The sequence below is a fragment of the Ambystoma mexicanum genome, chromosome 5p (assembly GCF_040938575.1).
Source record: "Ambystoma mexicanum isolate Mex_15411 chromosome 5p, UKY_AmexF1_1, whole genome shotgun sequence".
NCBI lineage: Eukaryota > Metazoa > Chordata > Amphibia > Caudata > Ambystomatidae > Ambystoma > Ambystoma mexicanum.
In genome coordinates, this window is record NC_090930.1 from 879,685,690 (window position 1) to 879,712,398 (window position 26,709).

The 26,709-nt window shown below is 44.2% G+C and overlaps 1 protein-coding gene across 1 annotated transcript in view; it reads left to right on the plus strand.

Moving 5' to 3' along the window:
• Positions 1–26,709, plus strand: part of MRPL32 (mitochondrial ribosomal protein L32) — a 110,128-nt gene that overhangs the window by 37,542 nt on the left and 45,877 nt on the right. Inside the window, exon 2 of the mRNA XM_069613303.1 lies at positions 8,341–8,522. Within this exon, the coding sequence (XP_069469404.1) occupies positions 8,341–8,522 (182 nt within the window). The remainder of the gene's footprint in view (positions 1–8,340; positions 8,523–26,709) is intronic.

Consider the following 26,709-nt stretch of genomic DNA (forward strand, 5'->3'; position numbering starts at 1 on the left):
GTTACTGTTCAGAAATACCAAATGTGAATGGTTAAAAGCCATGCCTAGTGGCCATCACTGTTTTAAAATATACAGTGGGCAATGTTGAAAGCGTCAGTGGCCATGGCTAAAGACCATAGCTAGTGCCCATTAATATATCCGAATATGCAGTCGGCACAGCCAAAGGCCATAGCGACTGGCTAGTATAGTTCTAAAGACCATGGCTAGTGGCTGGGTTAGTTTATATAATATACAGTGGCCATGGTTGTAGCCATTGCTAGTGGCTGGTTAGTGTTGTGTAATACACAGTGGGCACGGCAGAAGGTCATCACTGATTGCATTTTATTATTTGAAAATATGCAGTGGACGTGGCCAAAAGATGTACAAACTGGTAAAGGTCAAAGGCCATGGCTAGAGGTCCATTTATATGTTAGAATATATAGTGGGCACAGACAAAGATTACGGCCAGTATTGTGCTAAAGTCCATGGCTAGTGCCTAATCTGGTTGAAGGCTGTATCCACTGGTAAAAGGCAAAAATCTATGGATGGTAGCCTGTTAGTGCACATGGATGAAGGTTGTGACTACTGTCCATAGCTGAAGGCCATGACTAGTGCCCATTCATGTGTTAAAATATAAATTGGCCATGCGTAATGGCAGTTACTGTTGTAATGTAATTAGTGATGTGATCTGTGATGTCCTCATTGTGGTCATAGTCTGCGCAAATAGGGGTGCGAAGTTAAGATGGCTTTAGCTGAGTTTCCAGGGCTTTGTTGCAGTAAAGTCTCACCTTAACGTCCTTGTAACTAAAGTTTTTTTCTCCCCCCTGTAGAGGTATGCCCATTACCACAGTCCATTCCTCCACAAACAACTCAAAATCACATTACAAAATACAAAGTGTAGAGAAATGCGTGTATATTTATTTTATCAAGCACCAAGGAGTTTTAGGGGTGGTATCAACAGTAAGAAAGACGCAAGTGACCACAGTTCAATAGTGTTTATTGAACTCTCACAAGGGTGTGATAAACCTTAATCTATGGATGGGAGCAAGCTATGACCTTCAAATAATGATGCTGTCCTAGTGGAGCCCTTTTTTCAAAATAAAAGGGCCTATACTATTACCAATCCTTACCGTCAATTTGCAAATAGTGTGGGGTAGTATTCATGAAAAAGAAAAGTGTTCGCAAAAAATGATATGCCAGGATGTTCGGCCGTTGGTCTCCCCTTCCCCAAGTTTTCAGCACGGGGCATCGCGGTTCACTTGAGCAAAGCACACTCTGGCTTCTGCTGCACGAGGATACAGTTCAGTTACCAGCATCAGGACCGTCTGTGTCCAAGTCTCTTTACTTCTTAAGTCTCTTGACTCAGAGGGCCTGATGTACAAACAAATAAGATGCAAAAGTAATTCCAGTAATGCCAGTATTCAATTTGGGTGTTCACCCTGGATCCCCCTCTTCCGGGCTCAGATCCCCTTATTTCAATGTTCAGAGAATATTCTTTCTCGGGTTACTCATGGTTCACCCCAGATCCCCCTCAGCCAGGCTCAGATTCCTTTCAATTACCCAGTTTGTCTCCCTCAGTCGGGCTTGGACCAATTGCTGTATATTTAAAATCATCGAAGACTTTTGAATGTGCACAGGTTTTAGCTTGACCCATTGCAGGACCACTTCATCTCAACATTCCAATTTTCTCACACTTAGCATCAGTTGGATACCTAACAGAGACTTTCAAATGAGCACCCACGTGGTGCTGGACCACTCCATTTGTGGTATTTTTGCTTGGCCTCCCAAAGTTCAATGACTCCTTTTTGTTTTCCAATTCTATTTGCGTCACTCATCACATATGTCTCACACTGTTCTCTTTAGCTTCATACAATGTTTCCGCTTGCAACCTTGGTTCATAACATAGGCTGGGTTGGTATCAGTCTCTCTGACTCACGAGCAGTGCTGTCTTTACTGATGCTGCTTTGTTGTAGGAGCCAATGATAGTACCACGGCAGCAATCGTTCCTACCCACCTCGGTTATCGAGACAGGAGAGCCCCGGGTACCTCTGTGCAGGTTAGATTAGCTGTCGTTCCTGGCCTTAGGTTTCTTACTTTCCAAGGTTCCCGAAAGTAACGGTCTTTACAGGTCAAGGGTACCTTGCAACCCTCTCTGGTGTTGCCGCCTTTCTCCTCATATTAAACTGCCATCTTGGAACTGCTGTTTCCTCTTGTACCTTGCCCCGCTCAGTGTGCTTTCCTGCTCTGCATTTTATCCGTGTGGGGAGGTGTGATGGAAGCCAGGTGTGTGTGTGTGCTTTTGCTGGACCCCCAGTGATTAACCTTCCTTTCCATTTCAGGCCAACACGTGGGTAGAAAATTTGCCTATGGTTCCAACTGTTTATCAGATGACTGGCTTAGACACCCTGAACAAGCCTTGCATCCTTAACAGCCCTTGAGGCTCTTTTGCATCTCTGGCCTATACTGGCATTTTTCGTAGTATTTCTCTCTGCTAGGACTAGTATTGCTGGAAGGTTTGTTGTATGCGCAGTCGTCTAGTGGTGCTCCCTCTCATCCCTCTTCTTTTTATGTAGATCACCCTCCTTTTCATGGTCATTGTCATTTAGCAAGAATGTAGGCAAGACAACAATATTGTCACAAATGGTCCAAAAACACTGAGGCTTTATGGATTTTTATTTTGTGGGTTCCTTTTCTCCCTTCCTTTCTCCCTTGTCTTTTGTTGTTCCTCCCTAACCCAGACATCTGTGACCTCAGGTTAGTACTACTGACTGGCAACCCCTAAAGTCTATTTCTTGGGCTACTCATGACTCCCTAAGATGATGGCTTTCTAAACTCCCTCTGGGACTTCCTAGCTGTCCATACCCAGTCCATCTGTTAGTGTTCTATGGAAGTTGGGAAGTCCCTTGCACATGTTTGGTTGGATCAGCCTTGTTCACTCAAGTCCACGCTTACCTCTTACCTGGCTAACCCTCCACCTTTCTCTACCCACCACTCTTCTGTCCCTCTGCTGTTCCACTCCTAGCTCTCACAGCCACCCTTTGAGGTTAACACTCCTCCTACTTCACCAACACTCCTTACACCAGTGGTCTTCAAACGGTGGGCTGGCCCCCCCAGGGAGACTGAAAGCTGTGTGGGGGCAGGGGGGCGGGGGGCGCAAGTTCATTAAAAAAATAAGTAAGGTGACTGCTTTTAAGGTGACTGCTTTTAATATAAAATAGAAGCAGATATGGCGGTGGGCGGCATAATGTTTATACTTAAGAAGGCTTGGCAACAATACCTTTACTGTAGGTGGGTGGGCTCAGCAACATTACTTTTACTGACGGGGTGGTTCATCATAAACAAGTTTGAGTACCACTGCCTTACACCCTAATGGTGAAAAAGAGGTTAAGAATCCAAATATTTTTTGAAGGATTTGGAGCCTCTTTTATTAAGTAATCTATCTTCTCTCATTTCGCTGTTGCGCTCGTTCACACCACACAGTGTCCTTTTTCTTACAAAGGCAATACCTCACCTTCTCCACACAACTCCTCCAGAGTCTGCTGCTCCTACTCGCCTCCTTCTTGCTGGTATATTGGTACTCTACATCCAAATCCATATTTAAACCTCCCTCCTCTGTGCTGATTGGCCAGCTTCCCCTGGATTGCATGGTGAATCCCACAACCTCTGCCCTTATTCCGACCAGCCTGATTGCTGCTTCCCCCTGCAATCTTTCCCGCCACCCTTGGGCTCCTAATGGAGCCCCGCCTTCCAGCTCCTTGGTGGCCATCTTGAGTAAGTATTTTGAATGAATGGGATGCTGCGAGACATCCTGTTAGCACCCTGGATTTTCGGATTGCAAACCTGGAGTGCTAATGGCAATGAGACCCTTGCCGGCAGGTCTGCACTCGGGCCTGTAACTTGGCCCCGAGTTTGTTGCCTCCAGATCCGGCACAGGTGGTCTTGCTTAAATATTGGGTATTTGAATATTTGTTTTAAGATTACCTATTTAGCTTCATCATACTTTGACCTGTGGGCCGTTATTGTTTTTATAGTAATATGACGGTTTTCTTTTTGATTAATCTAATGCACAGGATGAAACTAAAAAAAACATAGTGGTATTCCACCCGGGGCATGGCCCACCCACCTCCATACATCTGCAATAAACACTGCTAGACTTCACCCACCCAAACACACATCACTACCTCCAATAGAATACAGCCAACTCCCACAAACAAATTTGGTCCAACTGTTCACACAAGTCTCCTTAACTCTTCCTACTATCCCCCCTCCCCCAACAATCCATCATAGCACCCATCTTCTCATCTGATATCTATGGGTTGTTCTTGGGGACCTACTTACTCCCTACCTACCTTCGTGCTGGCGAAAAAACACACACACATTTTAGAAATCCTTCTTTCATACCTCACATCGCAGACTATGCTCCACTGAAGGGCGTTCATCCCCACAAGCACTGTACGAATGCAACATTCGTACATTTACATGTCACACAGACATAATTATTCTAGCTTTATTTTTCCCATCCTGAATGTCTAATTAGCCTGTAAAGGTATGCAAGCCTAAACAAATCTGATTTTGTGTTTTTAAAACTATGTTCGCAGTGAAAGAAAATGCAAAGCGATATGAGGGAACCTGCTTGAGTCATTATACCCTCCTACAACATGCATAGTTATGCTCCCCTCCTATATAGTTCACCTCTTTTAGTCCTTCTGCAGACAATCCTATGTCTAGGATTTCAACCTCAATCTCTTATATTAATACTTGCTGAGCAGCGTTTCTTTAAGAGTCCACGTTAGCGGACCCGCGCTTGCATGTATTGCCTCCCAATAGAACCTAGTACAACAAGATTTGATCTTGGGTGATGCCATACTCCAAATATATTCAACTGACAAGCTTTTCTTGAAGCGCATAAGCTTGCGCAGCAAGCATCTTTCTAATTTTGCCAACTCAAAAACAATCTTCATGCCCCAAACCTCCACTCCATAGGTAATGAGGCACAATTTTACTGTTGTATAATTTGAGGATAGTGCCCACTGAGTAACCTCCCGCTTTGTAAGTCATAGATTTAATAGCACCAACAACCTGGGCAGACCCGAGTTGAGCACTTTCTAACTACAATTTGCCATCTTATTTGCGGTCCATGATAACTCCAAGATATTTGTAAGAGTTAACAATTTCAATCAAATCTTTGCTCAATAGCCAGTTATGCAGTTTAGGTTTCCTTCCAATAACGGATTTAGGTGAAAAGAAACATGATTTTACTTTTACAGATGTTAATTTTAAGGGAATTCAGCGGAACAAAAACTTGAAGGTGATCCAGTAGTGATTGCAGGCCTTTAAGGGTAAGGTCTAACAACACCAGATCCAATACCCCAACCACTGGATGTGAGTGTCACCCAATTTAGGAGAAATAGAGTTGTTGTTCATAATGGCCTCACCCAAATCTGCTAGATGGAGATTGAACAGAGTGGGTGCTTCATCCTCGCTCTTACTTTGGTGTTACTATGTAAGGAGAAAATCATATTAAGTAATCCTTGCGGTATGTTCCATCAATGGCTTTTTCCATAACCTGCCCCGATCAACAGTGTCAAATGTTGCACTGAAGTCAATGTAGGAGACGTATACAGGCAGTTTTCCAATTGGCCACGACTGTTTAACAATGGTAGCAAAGGACAAACTGTTATCAATAGTCCCAGTACCCCTCATAAAACCGGTCTGATTCATGGAGATGACACTATTTTCCAAGATCCCGTCATTTAGCTCTGCAAGTAGAATTTTGGCAAAGATTTTTAAGTGGGCATTGAGCATGGCGAGAAGCCTATAGTTACCTGGATCATGCCTTACTCCTTTCTTATAAACCGGCACTATTATGGCTTCACCCTGTGTTGTCGGGAGATGGTGGGAATTATCGATTAGTTGGAACAACCGGTGCTGTGCTCTCGCCCAATCCCTCTGAGCTTTTTTAATTGGCTGATTACACTTACCAGCGGGCCCAGACGCTTTAGAGCATTTACAAGAGCCAATCATTTTTTTACATCTACACATTCATACCGATTTTCGCACCGGGACTGCATGACAATATGGTCTAGTGCTGGGCAAGTAGGTAGATGCCTTCAATGTGCTTAACCCAGTCTCCTTCAAGCACCTTGCATATCTCGTACAGAAAGATTTTTGTGAATTAATGATATTCCAAAAGGATTTGGAGTCATTAATAGAACTCCAATATACTAGTTTCTTCCACTTATTACACTCCACTGTATATGTATGCTGTTTCAACCCGCGTTTATAGTGTGCACTGCTTATAGCAACTCGAGTAGCATGATTCCAGGGAAGTGTCTCACTACCAATTTTCCTCAATTCGGTAATTTTTTTTCTATCTCGAAGAGCAATATCAAAGACATGTCTGTGTGTAGATTGAGTCTGCCTCCATCCAAACTTGGTTGAACTTGTGTTATGAACTGGTATGCAGGCACTAATACTCTTCACACAGTTTTGATATGCGGCAATGCCCATCTCCGCCTTTTCCTTGTTTAGGTCTTGCACAGTGCAGTTTACTTATGCAATGGCAAAGCAATTTAGTATCTCTTTCCCTTTCCCCCGCAACAATTAAATTGTTGGAGGTCCATATAATGCTATTCTACTTAATTATGGCCAACACACCAGTCTCTTTTTCCCAATTAAGTGCACTTAATAGTGGTAGATGGTCACTCTCTTCTCTAGCTAATGCGATCATGTCTGCCACCAGCATGGGAAACCGAGATTGAAAAACATAATCCATGCAGCTTGATTAGAGAGAAGAAAATGATGGATTTTGAGTGGGGTCTGAGGCACGATTACTGTTTGATATGATGGGTTATTTGTTACGCGCTTCATACCCAGAGCTTTCTAAGCACGGACCCGGGGATGGAACCTGTGGTGCTCCTCTTAGTCTTGCTTCCAAGGCGAGCGTGCTGCCCGTGAGCTATCCTCCTAGACTTTGCCATCGTGAGGCCAACAGAATACAAAATGTAGGCACAAATTTTACCAAGCTTATTGCCTGGCTTTCTACTGCTGTTAGTACAAGTTGAGGGACAGGACATAACATTTTCCTCTCCCATTCCATCACTGGGAATACTAGTGGTCAAAAATATTTGACCTACGTTTTTGGGATTGTTTTCTTTCTGTCAAATGCGGGGGGAGACTCCCTGCAAATCCACCCCCTAACCTATTCCCTTACCGCCTCCCCATATATTTAATTTGACCGGAAACCATCAAAAAAATGTGGTGAAATGTTTTTCAATCAAGTAAGCTAATAGCGTTAAAATCACAACATATAATAATAGTCTTAGCATCTGAGTATGTTTGGTGCTCAATGAGGGTCTGCAACTCCCTCATGAACTCACAATTCTCTTTTGGAGCCCGGGGATCATATAGTTATGACCACTATCACTTCCATTTATGTGCATTTTGCCCACTAGAAGATAATTGGAGGTACAGTCCATCTCTAAAACTAGTAAACCCCCAATGCCAATCCTCCTTTCGGTCTTCCTCTTGGACCTTGGATAGCCTTTTTGAAATAAAGGACCAACCATCTATAATGGAGTCAACCAGGTTTCAATGACACTAAACAAGTTCCTGCAGCTCTCTTTGATCAAAAAGATGCTTATGCCCCCTAATATTCCGGGATAACAACAAGGCTAAGGGGTTAGGGCCGGGAAGTCAATTTTTGCCTTGACAATTTAATTAGCCTCCCCCAACTCTCCTCATCATTGTTTACAGACAATACTTGTCTGTTGGGCAGGTTCGTGGGATCTGTACTCTCAGATGGAATAGGTACAGGATTTCTTTAGCCCCTCACCTTGTGACCGTTCCTCCTCCCATACAGCATGTTTGGTACTTAGGTTTTCTGTTCTATTTATCAAGGTCTTTTTTTTTTTTTTTTTTTTTTGAGGTTTTCTTTTGTAAGTACGTTTGGAGCGAGATTCCGGACAGAGGACTTTGTTCTTGGACATCCTGGTGACCACCCTTTCTGACTTTTTTTTTTATAGAATACATATTGACTTGAAGACAGATTATTTTGGAATGACAAAAATAAAATCTTTAAACGGTCTCGTTGTCAGTCTCGATTCTAACTTTCCTCATAATGCGTTGTTTAACGGACTCCTCATTTTTAGGCTGATTAAATTTGCAGCTATTGATTTTGACAATGATCCCTAATGTCGGCCCTCAGTTTTCTAAGTGCACGATTTAAAGTATTGTAATTTACAAAAAATTAGCACATCTGCCATTTTAGGGTCATGGAACATTTTCAATTGATGCATTCCGCCCCCGCTGAATTGGTTTAATGGTGCTCCTCTTTTAAACCAGTTTTGCTTTCCCACCCAGAACCAGCAGTAGCTTTGCAAGTCGCAATCGTTAAACCTTGGCCAGAAGGAGTAGTCCCGGAGCCAGATGACACTCCAAGTTTCCTGGACAGCATCCTTTGGATGGCAGCACCAAAGTCTAGGCGTACAATTGAAGTCAATCGCTGCAGGAGGAGAAACCCAAACAAACTCATCAAATTAAAGGTACATTTCTTGTTTAGTGTGGTATTTATTTGTGATTTCTTGTATTTTAGGATTTTGCATCTTGCTTAACATGAATAGACACTTGCTTTTTTTTTCTATTAAGCAGCACTGTTAGTCACCAGTTGTACTAAATCGGAAAACACTGCAATCTCCTAATCGAAATATTTACTGCACCAATAAATCTAACTTAAAAAAACCTGATAAAAGTGTTCTACCTTTTGAAAAAAAAAAAACTCCACTGTAGACGCTTATATTTTCGTGTCTCACTGAGAATGAAAGTTGGAGGCACTGTGAGTGGATAGAAGTGATCCCAGGTGCTGTGGCGGAGGACAGGACTTCTAAAAAGAAATGGAATGCCAGTGGACGGCACTAATCTTGGTGGATGTATACCCAACCTTTGTAGCGGAATGCTTTCATGAACTGCTAACATTATCTGGCAGTGCCACTCCTTCACTGAGGTGGTTCAAGTCCATCTCGTGACTGCATGGTCCTGCACCAACCAGGGCAATCTAGTCGTGCCAATCTGACTCCAAGCCATGGAGAATCTGATGTGAAAAAACTGTCTCGGACTCAAGATGCTAAAACTCTTGCCCTTCTCCTGCCTCGCCTATTCAAAGAAACACCCTCACTTGGAGGTACACTCCCTATAAAAACTAAGGCACACATCCTAACTGTCACCTCGTACCCAACCTCTGCATGAATACACTGGTTGGTTCCATTGTCAAATTATTCTTTCAAATCTAACCCTGCAAACGTGTGTACTGTAAATAGCAATATTAAATGTTTTCTACCTTGCAGTAAGAAATGCTGTATTTTCACGTAAATTCCTAAGAATCGCCTGCAACATGATGACCTTCAGGCGAAACTGAAGACCCATCTGTTCCAACAAGGCCGAGCAAGAAAACGCGACAGGAAACTAACAAAATACCACAAAGCAAGATGTTGTATAGTAAGCGCACTTCAAATGAGCAAACCTATACACGAGACTGACTGCGCCATTAGGTGAACAAGCTACAATAAAGCTAATGTTTTGCCTAAACAAGTAGTATCGTGCATCACGTTCAAACATTGAAGTAACTGTGGCTGGCACCTTGGAAGAAAACCATTAGATCACTTGCAAATGGCCCCCACATGAACCCTCGCGTTTACACCTCTGTGCCCCTTTTAGAATGATTCTTTTCCACTCTGCCACATCTTTTACTAAGTAACAAAATGGATTGATGACTGGGAGGCTGACCTTGTTTAGATGACACTACTTCCGTTTAACATTATGTACAGCGCCACCTTGCATCACTGCACTATGTGATAGATGATGTGACTGAAATGGCAGTGTCTATCTCGTTTCATCTTGTGCTCTATGAAGGAGTGGTTTAGTAAGGATGGACAGAGAGAATGCTTGGATGCTAGTTAAGTAGAGGTACATGTACATGGGCCGTAAATCATTGAACACAATTTTACTAAAAATAAACTAAATCAAGACCTTTTTAAAAGCGTGTGCACAACAATGAGTGCATCAATTTTACATCCGCCTTCTTTTTGCATTTGCAGTGGTGCATGGTGAATTGGTGGATCCGCTGCCTGAGCTTTGTAAGCCACTATTTTATGATGGGCATCCAATATTTGCTGCTGCAGAGAAAAACTGTTTCTAAATACTCCGATCCAGGAAAATTGGAATGTTTCATGATCTCCTCAGATGTCCCTTGTTAAATTGATATACAGTGTTTGGAAAAGTGTGCTGAAGTGCGCAGTTGGACGTTTTTGTTTTACTGGATCAGGCTCGTTCCATTCAGTAGGCGAGTGGATTTTGAAACCCCACTGATTGGAGTTCACCAGCCGCCAGTGATTTACTGTTGAACTGGTGACTTCCATTGTAGAGGGCCTGTGCAAGCAGACCCTGCTGCTGCCACTTCAAAGCAGGTGAGTGACCCCATCTTTGCCTTCTTGCCCTCCCCCCTCTTTTTCAGTTTTGATTTGTTTGCTTTCTTCTTGTCCCTGCTCCATCATGGTCCCCCTCGCTTGGATCCCTCTTTTCTCTCTTTTCCCGTCTCCACTTCCCTTTTTTCCGCCTTTTTCTCCGCCTCCTTCCACCTCCACTGTGACCCAATTGGTTGGTGGTAGCCTTGTTTCCCCATCCATGTGTTGAGCGGCATTTCGAGTTGCAGACGGCCTTTGCAAGCAGACGCTGCTGTTGCTGCTATTCCAAAGTAGGTGAGTGACCCCAACTATGCCCCCCTTTCTTTTTCCGTTTTTGATATCACCCTCTTCATCTTGCCTTCTCTCTTCCCCACCCCTCTCTTGGATCCCACTTCTCTCCTTCATTTCTGGGTTTACATTTCCCAATTTTCCCCCTTGTACCTCCCAAGCAACCCAATTGGTTTTTGGAAGCCTTGCATTTTGAGTTGCAGAGGGCCCGTGCAAGTGGACCCTAGCAGGGTCTATCTGCAACTCAAGATGCCACTCCAAAAAACACAGGGCAAGGAAGCAAAGCTTCCAACAATCATTTGGGTCGCCGGGAAGGCAGGGGGGGGGGGCAAAGGCTAGGGGAACGACAGAGGAAAAAGGGGAAATGAGGCCGGAAATGAAGAGAGATCCAAGAGCTGGAGAACATGAGGCGTTGGTGGGGGGGTCGAGCGAAAGCAAGATGAAGAGGGGGAAATGAAAAACAGAAAATGAAAGGGGACAAAGATGAAGATGGGGTCACTCACCTGCTTTGGAGCAGCAGCAGGGGGGTCTGCTTGCACTGTTCTCTGCAACTCGAAATGCCGCTCAACAAACACGTATGAGGAAGCAAGGCTTCTACCAACCAATTGGGTTTCCGGGGAGAAAGGGCGGGGGGGGAAACAGGGAAATGGAAACTGGAAATTAAGGAGAAGAGGGATCCAAAAGGGAGAATATGTGAGGGAGGGGGAGAAGGCAGGATGAAGAGGGAAAATTAAAAACTGAAAGAGAGCCACAACAGGCAGGAGGCAAAGATGCGGTCCCTCACCTACTTTGGAATGGTAGCAGCATCTTCTCTTACCCCTCCCCTTCCAACCCCCTGTTGTCTGTCTTTGTTTATTTTCCCCCCTCATCTTGCATCCCGGCCCCTGCAAGGTGAGTGTACCCCCTTCTTGCTCTCTGTGCCTCAAATTTTGCCACTTTCAGATTTTTTCTGCCCCTTTTCTCCTTTCTTCCTCTTGTCATCTTTCAAGGCCTCTGGCTCCTTTTCACCACTTTTTGCTGCTTTTCTGAACCTTTCTTGGTTTATTGTTTTCAACTTCCAGGCCTCTACCATACCTAGCTCTCTTAGGCAACCTCTACTCTGCCCTCTTTCGCACCCCCTATCCCCTGCCAGCCTCCCCTCCCCCTAATTGGGTCCTCCTCAGAGGGTGCCAAACCCTGCTTCTTGGGGACCAGGACGCTGCAGTCTATCTTGTATCCTGGACCTGTGAGGGGAGTGTAACCCCTTCTTGCTCTCTGTGCCTCCATTGTTGCCACTTTCAGATGTTTTTCTGCCCTTTTTCTCCTTTCTTCCTCTGGTCATCTTTCCAGTCCTCTTCCTCCATTTTCGCCACTTTCCGCTGCTTTTCTGAACCTTTTTTCACCTTCTAGGCCTGTATCGTACCTGGCTTTCTTAGGCAACCTCTGCCCTCTTTCGCACCCCTGCATGCCTCCCCTTCCCCTGATTAGGTCCTCCTCAGAGGGAGGTGATTCTTAAGTGTCCCCCAGTGCAGTCCCTGTCTGTTCAGCCCGCCTAATAAGTGCCCACCAGGCAAACGGCAGCCCCCGAAGAACTGGCTCCAAGCGTGTTGGGCCGTGTTAGACTGTAGAACATTCATCCATCAACCAGCAGTGACGGACAAGGTAGGCAAGGTCTGGACATGGTGACCAACAATTAATGCTCCCCAATAGACTGTCCAACCCATTTTATTACCCTGTTAACATATTATCTAAAAGCCTGTAGTTTGTTGCACATACGTATGCCAGCCATATTCAACGCCTAAGCCTACTGTGTTGCTTAGCCCTAGCTCTCATTTACGTAGACTGTGTTAGTCAGTCATCTCGCATTCAGAAAGATTGGGCCAGGTAGCTATATCTCACATCTCGGCAAATTGTCCACGGTTGTACTCGCAGCAGCAGCACTTACCCTCCGCCCTGGTAACCCAAACCTTGCAGTTACTGCCTGCACTGTTCTACCCTCATCTAGATTATTCTCCCTCTATCCAGTTGTCCGAAATTTAGGAGCTATTGCAGTTTACTGTCTACTGTTGTATCCCCATTTAGGCATCTCTCCCAAATCTAGGTGCTATTACATTTTACTGTCTACTGTTTTATCCCCATTTAAGCATCTCTTGCTCCATCCAGGTGCACAAATCTAGGTGCTGCAGCATTTTACTTTCTACTGTTTTATCCCCATTTGGGAATTTCGGCCGCTATCTAGATGTCTCAAATCTAGTTGCTTCTGGGTTTTGCTGTCTCTGCTGTGGTACCTCATTTAGTCACCCCCACTCTATCCAGGTTTCCTGAAACCCGCTCACACATCTACTGTTGCACCCAGTTGGATGTGCCCCCGCCCCTCTCTTTTCAGTCACATCCAATACATTTGCAGCAGCACACCATGATAGATTTTCGTCCTCCTCTTCTCACCCTTTAATTTAAACTCTTAGAACATCCTACACATAGACTGCGGTCACCAAGTGCGTTCCAACCAAAAAGCGCATAGAGGCCATACAATTGGGGAAAGGGCACTATATAAATGACCAATACAATACTGTTATGGGGGGGATATTTGGCATAAATGTTGGCAGCATTTGAGAAACACTGGTATAGTATTTGATTGTAGGTTATGCGCTGCAACACACATTATTTATTTATTTTTCTTTTTTTACTTTAGTGTAAAGGTGACCATATCTATGTGGACCATCTGAAATCCTTTGGTTTCTATGATAAATTGTTTTCATGATACACTTAATAAAAGACTATTTCTAACTTTTTTTTATTTTAACCGCTTCTTCTGTCCTGAATCCAAGAGATATACATTTTGTTCAGTAATAGTCTCCATAGAAATCAGTGGATTAAGAAATGAAAACTGTAAATCTCCATATTTTCCAAACCCCATAGTCTCTGATTCTAGTCCTCAGAAAAACGGGCTTGTTAATTCGGATGCTAACGGTACATACTCACAAGAGAAGTGAGGTACAAGTGCTGCCGTTCAGCAGGCTGGTTTTAGCAGTTTGAATGGTCTTCACTTGGGTGCCCCCAAGCCCCACCTAACGTGACTGGTTGGTGGGGCACACTCCCTGGTTCCACATTGCCACTGATTGATGGATGGAGGTGCAGGGTTGTGCTTCGCTCTACCGAATTTTGCCCTTTCCATGGCTTGAAGTGTCTTTGCATGCAGATTTTCTCTGTGGTGTGTCAGAAGCAGCAGCTGTTTACTCTGCCATGCTAGATTACATAATTTTTACCAAAATGGCTTATGTATTTTTAAGAATGCACTGTTTTTTAGTGCTTCTGTTTTTGGGCATTTTCGGTCCAAAAGTAGAAGATCGATAAATAGGAGCATTGAGGTCAACTTCTTTTGGATGTAATTGATAAAAAAACAGTTGTGGAACCTCAAGTATTTTAAAAAAAGATAGTTGGCCAATCATTTTCTCCCCATGTCTGGATTGAAACTCTATCAACAAAATCGGCTGGCACTTCGCTTAACCTTTTGACAGTTTTATTTTACATCTTGGAATTGGAAGACATTTCCAACCAAATCTTTAGCTATGGACACATTCAGGTTTCCATGAAATTAGTAACTTTTCAAATTCTCAATTTTTCTTTTCCTAAAAATTAACTAAACTTCCGAAATGACATATTAATGGTTACCTGCATCAGCAGTTGTTGCGGCGCTGCAGGTGGTTGCAAAGGACAACACAAGTTTAGATTTGCCAAGCACTTGACATTTTGTCTCTTATCTCAATGATTTCATGGTTTTCTCTTGACTGCAAGACTGGTACTCTGTTCCTTTACTTGGGCAAGAAGTATGGCTGTGTTGTGGAGACATTCCTGGCCCATTATATCTGCTTTCCATATTGGAACCTTTAAAGTAAAGGGTATAAAACCTATAACCTCCAAGTAATTTTGTTGTGGAACTTTTGTCTTTTACTAAATGGACTGGAAAGAATTCATACGCATGTACTTTATGGATATGGGATGAAAGAAGACTTGGCTAGTTCAAAGGGGAGGCAGGGTGGGTGCAGGGGGCAGGAAGGAAAGAGGATCTGTTCCTTGAAATACGTAAACAATGGAAGTTTATTTGTCTCCTGAATTAGCATACCAATTTTTAAAAGAGTGACCATATGTGGTGGTAGTTGTCGAGGGTGCTTTCTTGTGTGAAGAGTATCTTTTCTGTTGCCAGAGCACAAAGATCCTCCTTACCATATGTCCATTTGTGTGCAGTGAACATTCTTCAATTTCTGGGGACTTGCACAGATCGCATCTCGCAGATGCTATATTTCAAAACTTGCATTGCAATTCTCATAGGTGTACATTGAGCCCCCCCCCCCCCCACGAGCTCTGTGAGTCAGTCGGGATCAGCACGGTCCCTAGTATTAAAATGAATCTCGCAGATGCATCCTCCTGAAATTGTTCATGTGCTGCAAGTCCTCAGTCCCAGCATTTGTCTTGGTCCAGTTGATTTTTCTGTGGTCTAATATTGTCTGAACCGGAGACCTCTGTGGCATCCATCTAATTTCTAAGTCTTTAGAACATGTTCTGATTTTCCCAGAATGCTATATTGATTGATTTTAAACAAAGAATTTTGCAGTTCTGTGCAGTTTGATTTTTAGTTTTATAGCGTACATTAGTTTCACTCATTTGTTAGCTATACATGCCCACCCACCTTCTTTGTTGTATCGCTAATAGTCCCCATTGCTTTTTAGTTGGTAGGAGGATTCTGAGGGTACATTCACCAACCTTGTCCAATAGATTGAACCGTGTGTGGATTGCCTGTGCTTCTTTCCCTGACTCTGAATTTCTTAGTGTGCTGTCAGCTTTGGGCGTTATCATAGGCCTGTGGGGGAGGTGTAGTCCTTATTATTGGGTACGACTGATTCCTAGTCACATTTCTCATTTTTGTTTATGCCACCTTTTGCTACAATGTCCTTCTTTTCTCACTGTTTGTGTGAATGCACTGTTCATCCTTTAGATACAACAGAAGGAAAATAGGTTGCCACACGCCACCTGCTGAGCATAGGACTGGGTCACAAGGGTTCCGCAGCAATGGACAACTGTTGTCAAAGACGGAATTTCAAACTTTGCAACAACAAGTGCTACTCAAACACCCAGGTTTGCCCTTCCCAGCAAAGGGAGTCGGTATTGCTTCTGGTGTCGGAGAAAGAAAAACCCTGAACACACAGAAAAGTGATAACTGGTTAGAGTGCAGAGTCTTGAAAGGGAACCTTGTTTATCATCACTGAAGAGTGATGGATGTTCAATTAATTTAACTGTTGGCATTTGCTCTTGGAGGCCTCCATAATCCATCCTCCTGTGTCATTACAAAACAGGAAACGACATCTGGGAATCAGGCTTGGTCTCTCCCCCGAAATGGACAGTGTAGTCTTCACTAGTAAGTCTCATCATTTTGACACGAGACAACAAGTAATCCCAGACATGTATCAGCCTGATGGGCATAATCAGTAAAGTGTATCTTAAGATTCTAGGCTTGGCAATCTTGTGACCTATGCTTGGGGAAAGCTTGTGCCATTCAGGGCGATTTATTTAACAAGGCCTAATGATTGGTGGAAAAGCTTTGAATTAATCATGATCCCTGCCAATGGCTCTTAGTAGCCCTCTGTTCTTCCATACCACCGTTTTTGTCTGCTTTGTCGTGTTTGGCGAGTTGAGCAAACCCCCCATGTTGATCTTTGAGGGCAGCCGAGCCACTAGGCGCTGTTTTGATCCGACCACTTCCCAATGTGCAACGCAGAGGGTGGAAGGAGAGGGCAGGTTTTTGCCACCCCAACTATGGGCAGTATTATACCCTCTGAGGTGTTGCAGAATCTAGTTGGCAAAAAATTCAGGTAACGATCTCCTGTTTTTAATCAAAAACTGTTACTAGACATTCATGCAAATCTGTGTGATAATTTACCAATATCTGAAGTACTACCAAATTGTACTACATTGTTTGTTCCCCATGCCAAAACTCTGCTGGCAAGTAGAAGGCTCAATCCGTTCTAACTAGCACAGCATTTTGGTACCGGAGCATGCAGTACATGCAATGTTCACCGAGAGTTTCCGAACTTGCCGCATGAAGGGTTCGACAGAAGTATGGTCCTTTCGTTTGGGGTGAGAGATACTTTGGATCCCCCCCCATCCTGAGGACATGCAAAGCCTCGGCCTCTGCATAAGTTTGAGAAGGTTTCCAAGAGTACTGCTAAGGTCCGTGCCACATTATAAAGGCAGGGAACAAATAAGTGAGGAAAATAACCTTATTAACCAATGAAGTGAGAACTAAATGGAGGAATTTCAATATCTGGTAGAGGAAGTGATTGTGGGAACTAAGCCAAACCCTTGGAACCATCCATTTTCGACCCAGCCAAAACTAAGGGGTGAAACTGGTAACAAGGCTCTACAGCAGATATTAGGAAATGGCAATGAACAGAGAAAGGACTGAATATTGGGAGCAAGGGGCATTGGTATAATTCTTGGGAGGAAGCTACCACACTTCTACACATGGGGGGAACATGTCACCGGGTAAGAGTCCACACCTTGTTCGGCCAGCCTGCAGCAGTCCCTCTGGAGACGGCTAACCCAGAGCACCGACCCACAGGAGCCAGACTGCGGAGTGTGAGGCAGTCCTAGTGAATGGTCCGGAGCCAAGCAGGATGCTTGAATGTGAAACTCCTCCTAAGGAGGAGAGATCTGTTGCAGAAGGGTAGCGTATTGCCTATCTGAAAGGACCCTGAATGGAGTGAGGGGAGCGAAGAGGGGGTAAAAAATGCACTTTGGTGAGACCCAAGGTTTGAAGAGACTGCTAATGTGAATGCTGTGAAATGCAAGGGCTAGGAGTTGAAAGCTGGTGAAACCAAAGTTCTGGGAAAGACCTAGTCTGCAAAAAGTGTTGCAGGAAACCACGTGTATGGTGAAGACTGGGGGGAAAGTCTGAGAGAGGCCCTTATTTGTAGAACCGGGAGGGAGGGAGGGCCAAGGAGTTGCAATTCTAGGTTAAGGACTTTGATTTGGATACTTGTCTGCAGATGTGTTGGCACATCCCCAACACTGTACTTTAGAAATAACATTTTTGTTTGGAGATATTTACCTACATCCTATAGGCGTTTGGGCCAACCACTACCCTCAAACAGTCACTAAAATCAGTTTATTAACCATGGTAGTTTTGTCATGTGTCCATGCTTACCCCGACTGCAACTGACAAAAGCCAAACCATATGCAAAGACGTGGGGTCCAAAACTTGCTGTGCCTAGGGAATCCAGCTGCACTTCACTGATGCCTAACCTGGCTAGCACGTCTGTGGTTGACTGTGTTCGATGTAGGGGGGTATGTGGCAGGACTGCTTCTATTGGTGGCATAACCAAGATTGCTTTGTGTATGGATGTACTGGTGCAGACCGGCTAAAGAAACTGGAATTGAAGCTGTCTACAGCAATGCTCTGTGGTTATGACATTCAAAGCGGTCCATATTTTATTCAGTTTTATTGAGGCTATAGCCCAGATATCTTGTCTTACTTGCTCTGATCCATGCGTAGGTTCTTGGTTCTCGCGCCACTCCAGTTTTGTATCTTGGCCAAGTGCAGTGCACAGTAGTTCAGAGTTGTAGTCTTATCAGGCAAGGTAAATCAACATTTGAGAACCCTAAAGGAATGAAGCAAAAGAGAGAAAAAAAACGTTCTTAATAGAAATCTGCGATTGGGTTGGCAAAATGTTGTGGGTAATGCATTCGCTGCTTTATTTAAAGTATGTGACAAACGGATAGCATTTAATATCCATGTAGAATTTGATCATAGAAGCACAATGTGTTTGTATTCCGGTCTGTGAAGTAAGAATAATCGGGAGCACTTCATTTCAAATTCCCTTTGAAAGCTGTGTACCATATTCTCTCCTTGCACACATTTGAGTAGATCTCTCTGCCAAACCAACAATGATTGAAATCCGCAGGACTGATTCTAAAGATTTTGTTTTAAGGTGGTGTACTTGATTTGAAGCAAGTAAAATAGGAAATGGTACAAATTGTTCCTAGGTCCTCCAGAAACACAAATTTCTCCGATCTGGTGAGTAAAGAAAAATCTCATCTAACATGCAGTAAAAAAAAATGCATTACTTTGAAATTATGCACACTACAAAAAGCTAGTTAATTCAATAATGTTGCATTTGTGTCTTGTGGGTTTCATAGAGCACGGCGTTCACTTTTCGTGAACTTGGCATTGTACAGTTTTTGGAAGAAATATCCATCCAGTTTTTTTTTGTTTATTGCAAAGGGTGAGCAGATTGCGTTCCATGTGCAAATTTGAAGACTGCACTGTGTTGCATCCTAAAGAACAAAGGATTGGTCTCCTTTTTTAAAAAAGTTTATTTTTTTTCAATTAAGCTTTATTTGTAAGACGGTCAGATCATGAAGAAGAATGCAAATTGGTCAATTCATTACACAATGATGGTACATTTATAAATGCATGGATCTTGAATACATTAGTCTCACTCCATAGGTTTCAAACGATATTCAGGGATATGGTCTCAAGTTTAGTGAGAAAGGATCTATATGGTGACCAGATGTCTTCTGGCTGGCTAGTGGGAGCAACATTTTGGACAAAACCTTATTCGCGTTCATTCACATGGATCATGTCCTTAAACCAGCAGCTTAATATGGGTGCAGTTTTAGCCTCCCAGCATTTAAGTATATTCCTTTTTGCCACTGCACAGGCCACACTGAATAGTCTAGGCGTCGTAACCGGGACCTTTTCAATGTTGCCAAGAAGGTATTGATGGGGGCAAGGGGAATCTGGGTGTCAAGGATGTCCTCTACAACCTCAGCCACTTTCCTCCAGAATTCAAGTAGAGGGCATGCCCAGTACATATGGAACAAGCTTGTTTGGCCAGACTTTTAGGGCAGCCAGGAGATACCTGGGGAGAATTTCGCCACTTTTTGGGGACTGAGGTGCAAGTTGTTCAAGAACTTGAATTGCATCAATCTTAATTTGGCAGTGATTGACACTGTTTTGGTAAGTTGACAGTCTTTGGCCCATTGTGTGTCGTCAATGGACAAGGCCAGGTCTCATTCCTATATCCCCTTCATAGCATTGTGGGAGGGAGTGTGGGTTTGTACTGTTTCGTACAATTTGGAGGTTCCAGATTTAATCCCATCCGATGCCATGATGTCAGTTATAAATGGGTGTGTCTCAGGTTTGCTCCCGGAAATGAGGGCCATCGTCTATGAAATGCTGCACTCATTCTGTGATTTTGAAGGGACTGTGTTCCAGTTTAGCCATAAAGTCGGACAGTGACACAAATTTCCCATCTGGGAAACATGTCGCCTAGTTTTAGTTGGGCATGAGGGTCCCAGGGAAACGCCATAAGGGGGAGTAGGGGGGAGGGGCGGGGGGGAGTGTTGCTGTAATGCATGTTGACATTACTCTGCTTAAATATTCTGGACCATGCATTTACTGTAGTCTTCACCGGGTCGAAAGAGCTGGTATCTGAGTAGCACTTGGCGAATACGTCAGTGGGGGATGCAGCGTACCTCTCTACCCTAAAATGAGCAAAGTCATCAGAGGCGGAGAACCAATACTTCGCGTATTGGGCCTGAGCGGCCAGATAGTATACAAAGTCGGGTGCCGAGAGGCCGCCAGTATCGTACAGTTCGTCCTCTTCGCCCAGCTCATGCTAGTTGTCCCTCCACTCCAAGTAAATGAGGAGACCATGGATTGCATTTGGCCCTCTTGGGCCCTATGGGGATGTTACTGAACAGGTGTAATAGTTTGGGTAGGACAATTCTTTTCAGTAACGATATCCGCCCGTAGATTGATATTTGGCGGTTTTTCCAAATTCTAAGCTTGGCTTCCAGCTGATGCATGTATAGTTCCTGATTGTTTGCATATAGGGATCAGTGATCATTGGACACTGCTATGCCTAGATAGCGGATAGATGTTGGGTACCAGCAGAAACCCATTAAGTCATCGGGCTGTGTAGCGGCGGGCGTGAGAGGCAGTAGGTCAGATTTGGTGTTTATTCTATATCCGAATATACAGAGAATTTGTGGACGTCTTTCATGACAGGGGCCAGATTCATTTTGGGGTCTCGCATATAAAGTAGTGTCATCAGCGTATGAGATCAGCAGCGGGGGCCACTAATACAAACCCCTCTATGTAAGTGTATGGAACAAATCAATGCGACTAGAAGTTCAATTGTGAGGGCAAATAGGTGGTGAAGGGGCATCCCTGTCGCGTACCCCTGTCTAGGGGGAATTTATTCAAAAGGGTGTAGTTAGTTCGGACCACAGCACTAGGGTTGGTGTACAGAAGTCTAATATAGCTCGGGAGTTGTGGGCTGAACACAAAGCATTTGAGAATGGCGAACATATATTGCCACGGTACTGTCAACCGCTTTCTCTGCATCTAATGATGCTGCAACAACTTTGGTCTTGGGATCTAATTGGGCTATGATGGCGTCTATGTAAGTTCAGGAAGGTCAATCTGGTGGGTATAAATCCTGATTGACCGGGGTGCACCAGTTGAGTCATAAAGGTTTGCAGGCGGTTAGCATGGACTTTGGTAAATATTTTGGCTTCCATATTGATTAGAGAGTGGGCGTTATGAAGCAACATCCTGTGGGGGCCTATGTGGTTTGAGTAAATTAGAGATGACCACCTCGCTTAGCGATGGGGAAGGGTCCCAGCTGTGAGAGCCTCGGTCCACAATGCTATGAGTTTAGGGGCGGTTTTGTGTGCGTAACATTTGTGGTTTATTTATATATATTTTTTTTCCAGCTTCAACACTTAACATTTTTCATTTTACAGCATAAACAGACAAGATAACACAATAACTAGTCAAATATCCAACAGAGGTGCATAAATGGAGTATAACATATAACTGGACAATAGCAATGATACATTAACTTATAAAATCTAACCAATGAAGTCAAGGGAGAGAAGGAAGGAGACGGAGTCAAAAGTTATGGGCAGAGGTCACAAGCATTATTATTCACAAGCATGAATTAACAAAAACTGTACATATCACAATGGTTATGAGATCCATGGTCTATACATGATTGATTGTAGCAGATCATTAAACATTGGCAATGAAGTCATCCGATAATAGAATTCTACAGATTGTAACATCCACATCAGCCATAAACAGCTACCCCATATGTCCCAAAACTTATCAATGTCTACTGCTTGTTTGTAGATGACTTTTTCATAGGTGGAAATGGTGAGCAGCTCCTCCACCCAGTCATCAATACAAAAGGAGCTACTCAATTTCCACTTCTTTTTAAATAGGAGCCTACTTCAGTCATTCAGCTAGCCCAAAAATTATTTCTATATGTCTTGTTCTATGTGGCCCTCGCCATGTCCTGTCTCCTATATTCTACTCTCTCTTTGTAATGTGCTCTGATGCCTGTGGGCTGCAGCGCAATATAAACATATAAATAAATAAATGATTTTCTTCGCAATCATGCAAGCACGTAGAAGCCAGATCTTCTTGCTGAATGAATTCCTCTACCAGAGACACATCCCCCAGAACCAGCAGAGAGGCAGTCATAGGGATAGTACAATACAGGATCAAAACCAGCCTTTCGCAGACCCCCTCCCAAAATGTCTTAGTCTTTGTACAGGACCAGATCAAATGGCAGAGGGTGCCCCTTGTGATTTTACACTTCCAACATTGTTCGTTCTCCAGAAGGTTTCTTTTGAATAATCGTACGTGTGTCCAGTAAGATTAAAAAGGAGCATTGTTTGCGATGGTCTTAGGCCCCAGTCAATACTCACTAGGCACGTATTACCACAGATCTGCTGCCAACAATTCGGATCAATATCTTCCCCTAGTTCTTCAGCCCAGATGGTTGGCAACCTCGGGTCCTCTTTTCGACAATCCTTCAAGACTCCATACATAGTAGCAGCAGGATGAGACACTCCTTTGCACGTCTGTAAAGATGACCAAGCTACGTTTCCAGCTGCCAATTGAGATACGTCCATGCATGCAGCTATAATGCTCTTCAATCTCCTATACTCTACATAAGTGCAATCAGTCATATTAAATAAACCGTTCAATTGTGCAAACAACATCCATTTGTCAACTTCCCTCAGATCCTTAAAGTATTTTATTACCGTTAAAACCCATCCTGGCCAGAATAGGACTTTTCCTTGTGTTTTGAAAGCCGGGTTGAGCCAGATAGACGCATCAGGGAACAAGTAAGGCTCATACCCCTATGTTTAAAAATATCACGCCAACAGTCCTGTAAGAAATCAGTCAGTGGATTTATCACTTTAGAGGATTTTTTTTCTTGGTTGTCAGCAGGGCCTTCAGATCTAACTGGTAATGCACTGCACTCCCAAGTTATACATTGTGCCTGGTTTTCATCTGTTTCGATGATCTTCCATACGTGATGAGTTGTGAATGTTAAAGAGAGCTGCATTTTCCAAATTGCGAGTCTTGGTGGCTTTCCGTCCCAAATGAACTTTTGCATGATCCTGTCAATTTCTTTGAATAGATATCCTGGTACTTTGATGGGAAGCATAGCTGCAATATAATTTACCTGTGGTGCGAAGTTCATTTTTATACTTGATCTTCACCCACGTGGATAGTTTTAAAAGTCCCCACCTTTCCAGGTCATATTTAAGTTTCGGTAAGATCATTGTAAGATTAATTTTTGTCAGCTTAATCACTTCTGGACCAATCCAAATACACAGATATTTCATCCTTTCTGGACACCAGGTGAATTGGAAATGAGCACAGTTGTGACGTAGGCAAGTATTGTTCACAGGGAGGATTTCAGACTTACCCCAATTCACCTTATAACCAGAAACTAAGGAGAATTGCTGGATATCTCGCACCAGATGCCGTATGCAATTTTCTGGATCCAGCAGGGCCACCAGCAAATCTGCGTAGAGCCAGAGCAAATCTTCATGATCATTCCCAATAATCGGTTGAACATTGTCATCAGCTCGTAGTAGCACTGCCAATGGCTCCATAGCTAGGATGAATAATGATGGCGAGTGCGGGCAGCCCTGCCTAGTACCCCTATGAAGCCGGAAGGTGTCCGAAATGGGGACATTTGTAAGCACACTTGTAGATGGATTCGTATACAACAGCGGTATCCAGCGCTTGAAGTCCTGGCCAAAGTTAATTTTGTCTAAGCATGAGAACAGGAAGGCCCACTCCACACGATCAAACGCCTTCTCTACGTCCAGCGAGACCACTGCTGCGGCATTTTATTGTCCGTCTATGTTCAGTGGTTAACAGGCGTCTCCTATTGTCGACCACGGACCTTCCAGCAACAAAGTCGACCTGGTTTCCATGGATTAACAAGGGTATAACTGGTTCTAATCTCCTAGCCAAAGACTTAGCCAGAATCGTGCAGTGTGTAACATTTGTATAAATCAATCCCCCAAACCATTAGGGCCGGGAGCCCTCCCAGCAGTTAGGTCCTTTATAGCGGAAATAATTTTGTCAGTGGTAAAGTGAACCTCTGGAGTTTCAGATGCCTCTGATGACGTGGGGAGTGGGATCGCAGCTATGTAATTGGTGAGCTCATAAGTGGACATGGTATCAATATTGGTATATAGTGAGTAATAGAATTCAGAAAACACTTTAATTGCAGTTTCTTTCACACATTTCCCCATGTTGGTTACATAACTGATGAATGGCTGTCTAAAGTTTTCAGCTTTGATCAGTCTCGCTAACGACTTACTGGCCTTCTCCCTTACCATATTTCCTCGCTCTAATGGGCTTTGTGACATATAGGATCTCTGTCGTCTACTTTATAGAACTCACCAAGTTGTGTGTAGATTTGAGCTAGCGTTGATTCCGCAGGAGCTAGTGCATGATCATTCTCCAGTGTGTATGTATTTTGGGTTCAACCTTTGGCGGTCTTGACGGGTAGTGAGAAGGGCCCCATGTGTCTTGGATATAATCTGGTCTCGCAGCCAGACCTTAAAAGCCTCCCACACTGTGGACAGCAAGTCCACTGTACCTTCATTACGTTAAAGTATAATATCTCAACCCTCGGTGTCGGCCACCACAGTAGTATCGCGAATAAAGGCCGGTGTCTTTTTCCAAAGTTGGGGGGCTCTTAAGTGTGTCTACTTAATGTCAATTAGTACGGGAGAGTGGTCTGCGATTGTGCGCGAGAAGATTGTGCATTCAGTAGTGTGCAGGGGTTCAATCAGGGGAGAGATTAACCAAAAATCAACACGTGATCCTGAATTGAGTGAAAAGTGAATCCTCTACATGGGGGTGTGGTTCCCGCCATATGTCTACCAGGGGCAAGTATCCCATTGATTGAGCCGATCTGATCAGTGTACGGGGGTTCCTTCATGCATTGGGTCCAGAATGGTGTTGAACTCCCCACCCCAAAAGTACCCAGGTATTTTCTATGGGGGATATCAAGTTTATGATAAGATAAAACTATGGATCATGTGTGTTTGGGCCATATGTGTTAAGTACAGTGGGCTGTCCATGTAATTCACCCCAGACAATAACCTATCTGCCTAATGGATCCACTGTGGCTTTTTAGACCTGATAGCCCAAAGTATAATGAATAACAACCCCTCTGGATTGTGGGGGAGTAATTGGTTGTGAATTTCTGGGGGCCCCAGCTTCGTGCGAAGGAGTCGACCACCCTCAATGCATGGGTATCTGACAGCATCAGAATTTGTATTCTGTATCTTTTGAAATGTAATTGTATTTTCCTGTACTTGATGGGATTATTCCGACCATGAATATTCTATCTAAGCATCCTAATGGAGTGACTACCGCTCCCCATCATTTAGTAAAAGGGAATCTATTTCCCAGATGACCGTTTGTGACAGTTGATTTTTTGTGTTTTTAAACCCTTTAACATCCCAACCCCCACCCTCACTGTACGTCAAACATGACAGTGTTGTCCCATAACAAAATAAACAACTTTAAACAGTGGGGGGGGTGTGGCTAACTAGCCATGGATTAGGACGTGCTTTCTTGCTGGGCTCCTGCCGATCCGACCTTCATCCGTGAAACTATGCTCCAAAACGTTGCAAGCGCATGGAAATTGAAGGGACGGGCGTCTGAATGCATTCTCACTAAGAATCCTGAACAGCAAGTCATCTGTGCCCACGGATCGGAAGATGATAGTCCTGATAAAGAACTACCGTGTGGATAGAATGGGGCCAAAATGGTGGACAATAAAGGAGTGCAATTGAAACCCCGAAGAAAATTGAATCCTCCTGAAGTGCGCGTAGCGCGACGAAAACGACTCCCGGTGGTGCTGCATTGTAACTTTTTTTGCTACTGTGGCAGCGAGTCGGCGCTTCTGGGCCTGAACAAATGTAGCGATTGGAGGTTGCCACAGTGATAGAGAAGAGACTCTGCGGGCTAACGCAGCTTCCAGCCGCCTACCGAGGCTGCCGAATCCCGTCGGATTGAGCGTGTGGCAGTTGTTTACGAATAGCAGGACAGAAATGACGAGGCAGCGCTTGAAAGAATGTAGCCCCCGCAAATCGCTACAGTAACAACGTGTAAACGCCGCATGCAGGCGCGGCTATCAGCTACTCGTGGAAGCAGCTGGGCTCGAGGAACGCTGGAATTGACGGCAGGCAGAGCGAGCAGGAGTGAGATAAATTAGAAAGGCTCTGACAGGGGGCTGCACGTGTTTGTAGGCAGCCAAGCCCTGATTGCTGAGGACAGCAGTAATATATCTATGCATGCAACACGCGAAACGGTGCCCTGCCGTTGACACGAACAGAAGAAAATGTCGGATTAAGCCCCCTTGCACAGCTGCAGTGCACTGCGAGCGCAAGGTGGTGTGCTGACTACAGAGGAATACAGCTGAAATCAGTGCTGCCTGGCTCAGAAGCAGCGGGGCGCACTGTGGCCCTGCCCTGCTGCATCAAGAGCCTGCGATCCGACCCCCCTTCCTCTGCTGGGACACTGGGTGAATGCAAATGGCTGGACGGTATAGTGGCACAGTGACAGTGGAGTTGGGCCACATGTAACACAGGGCGGAATAAGCATGCAAGG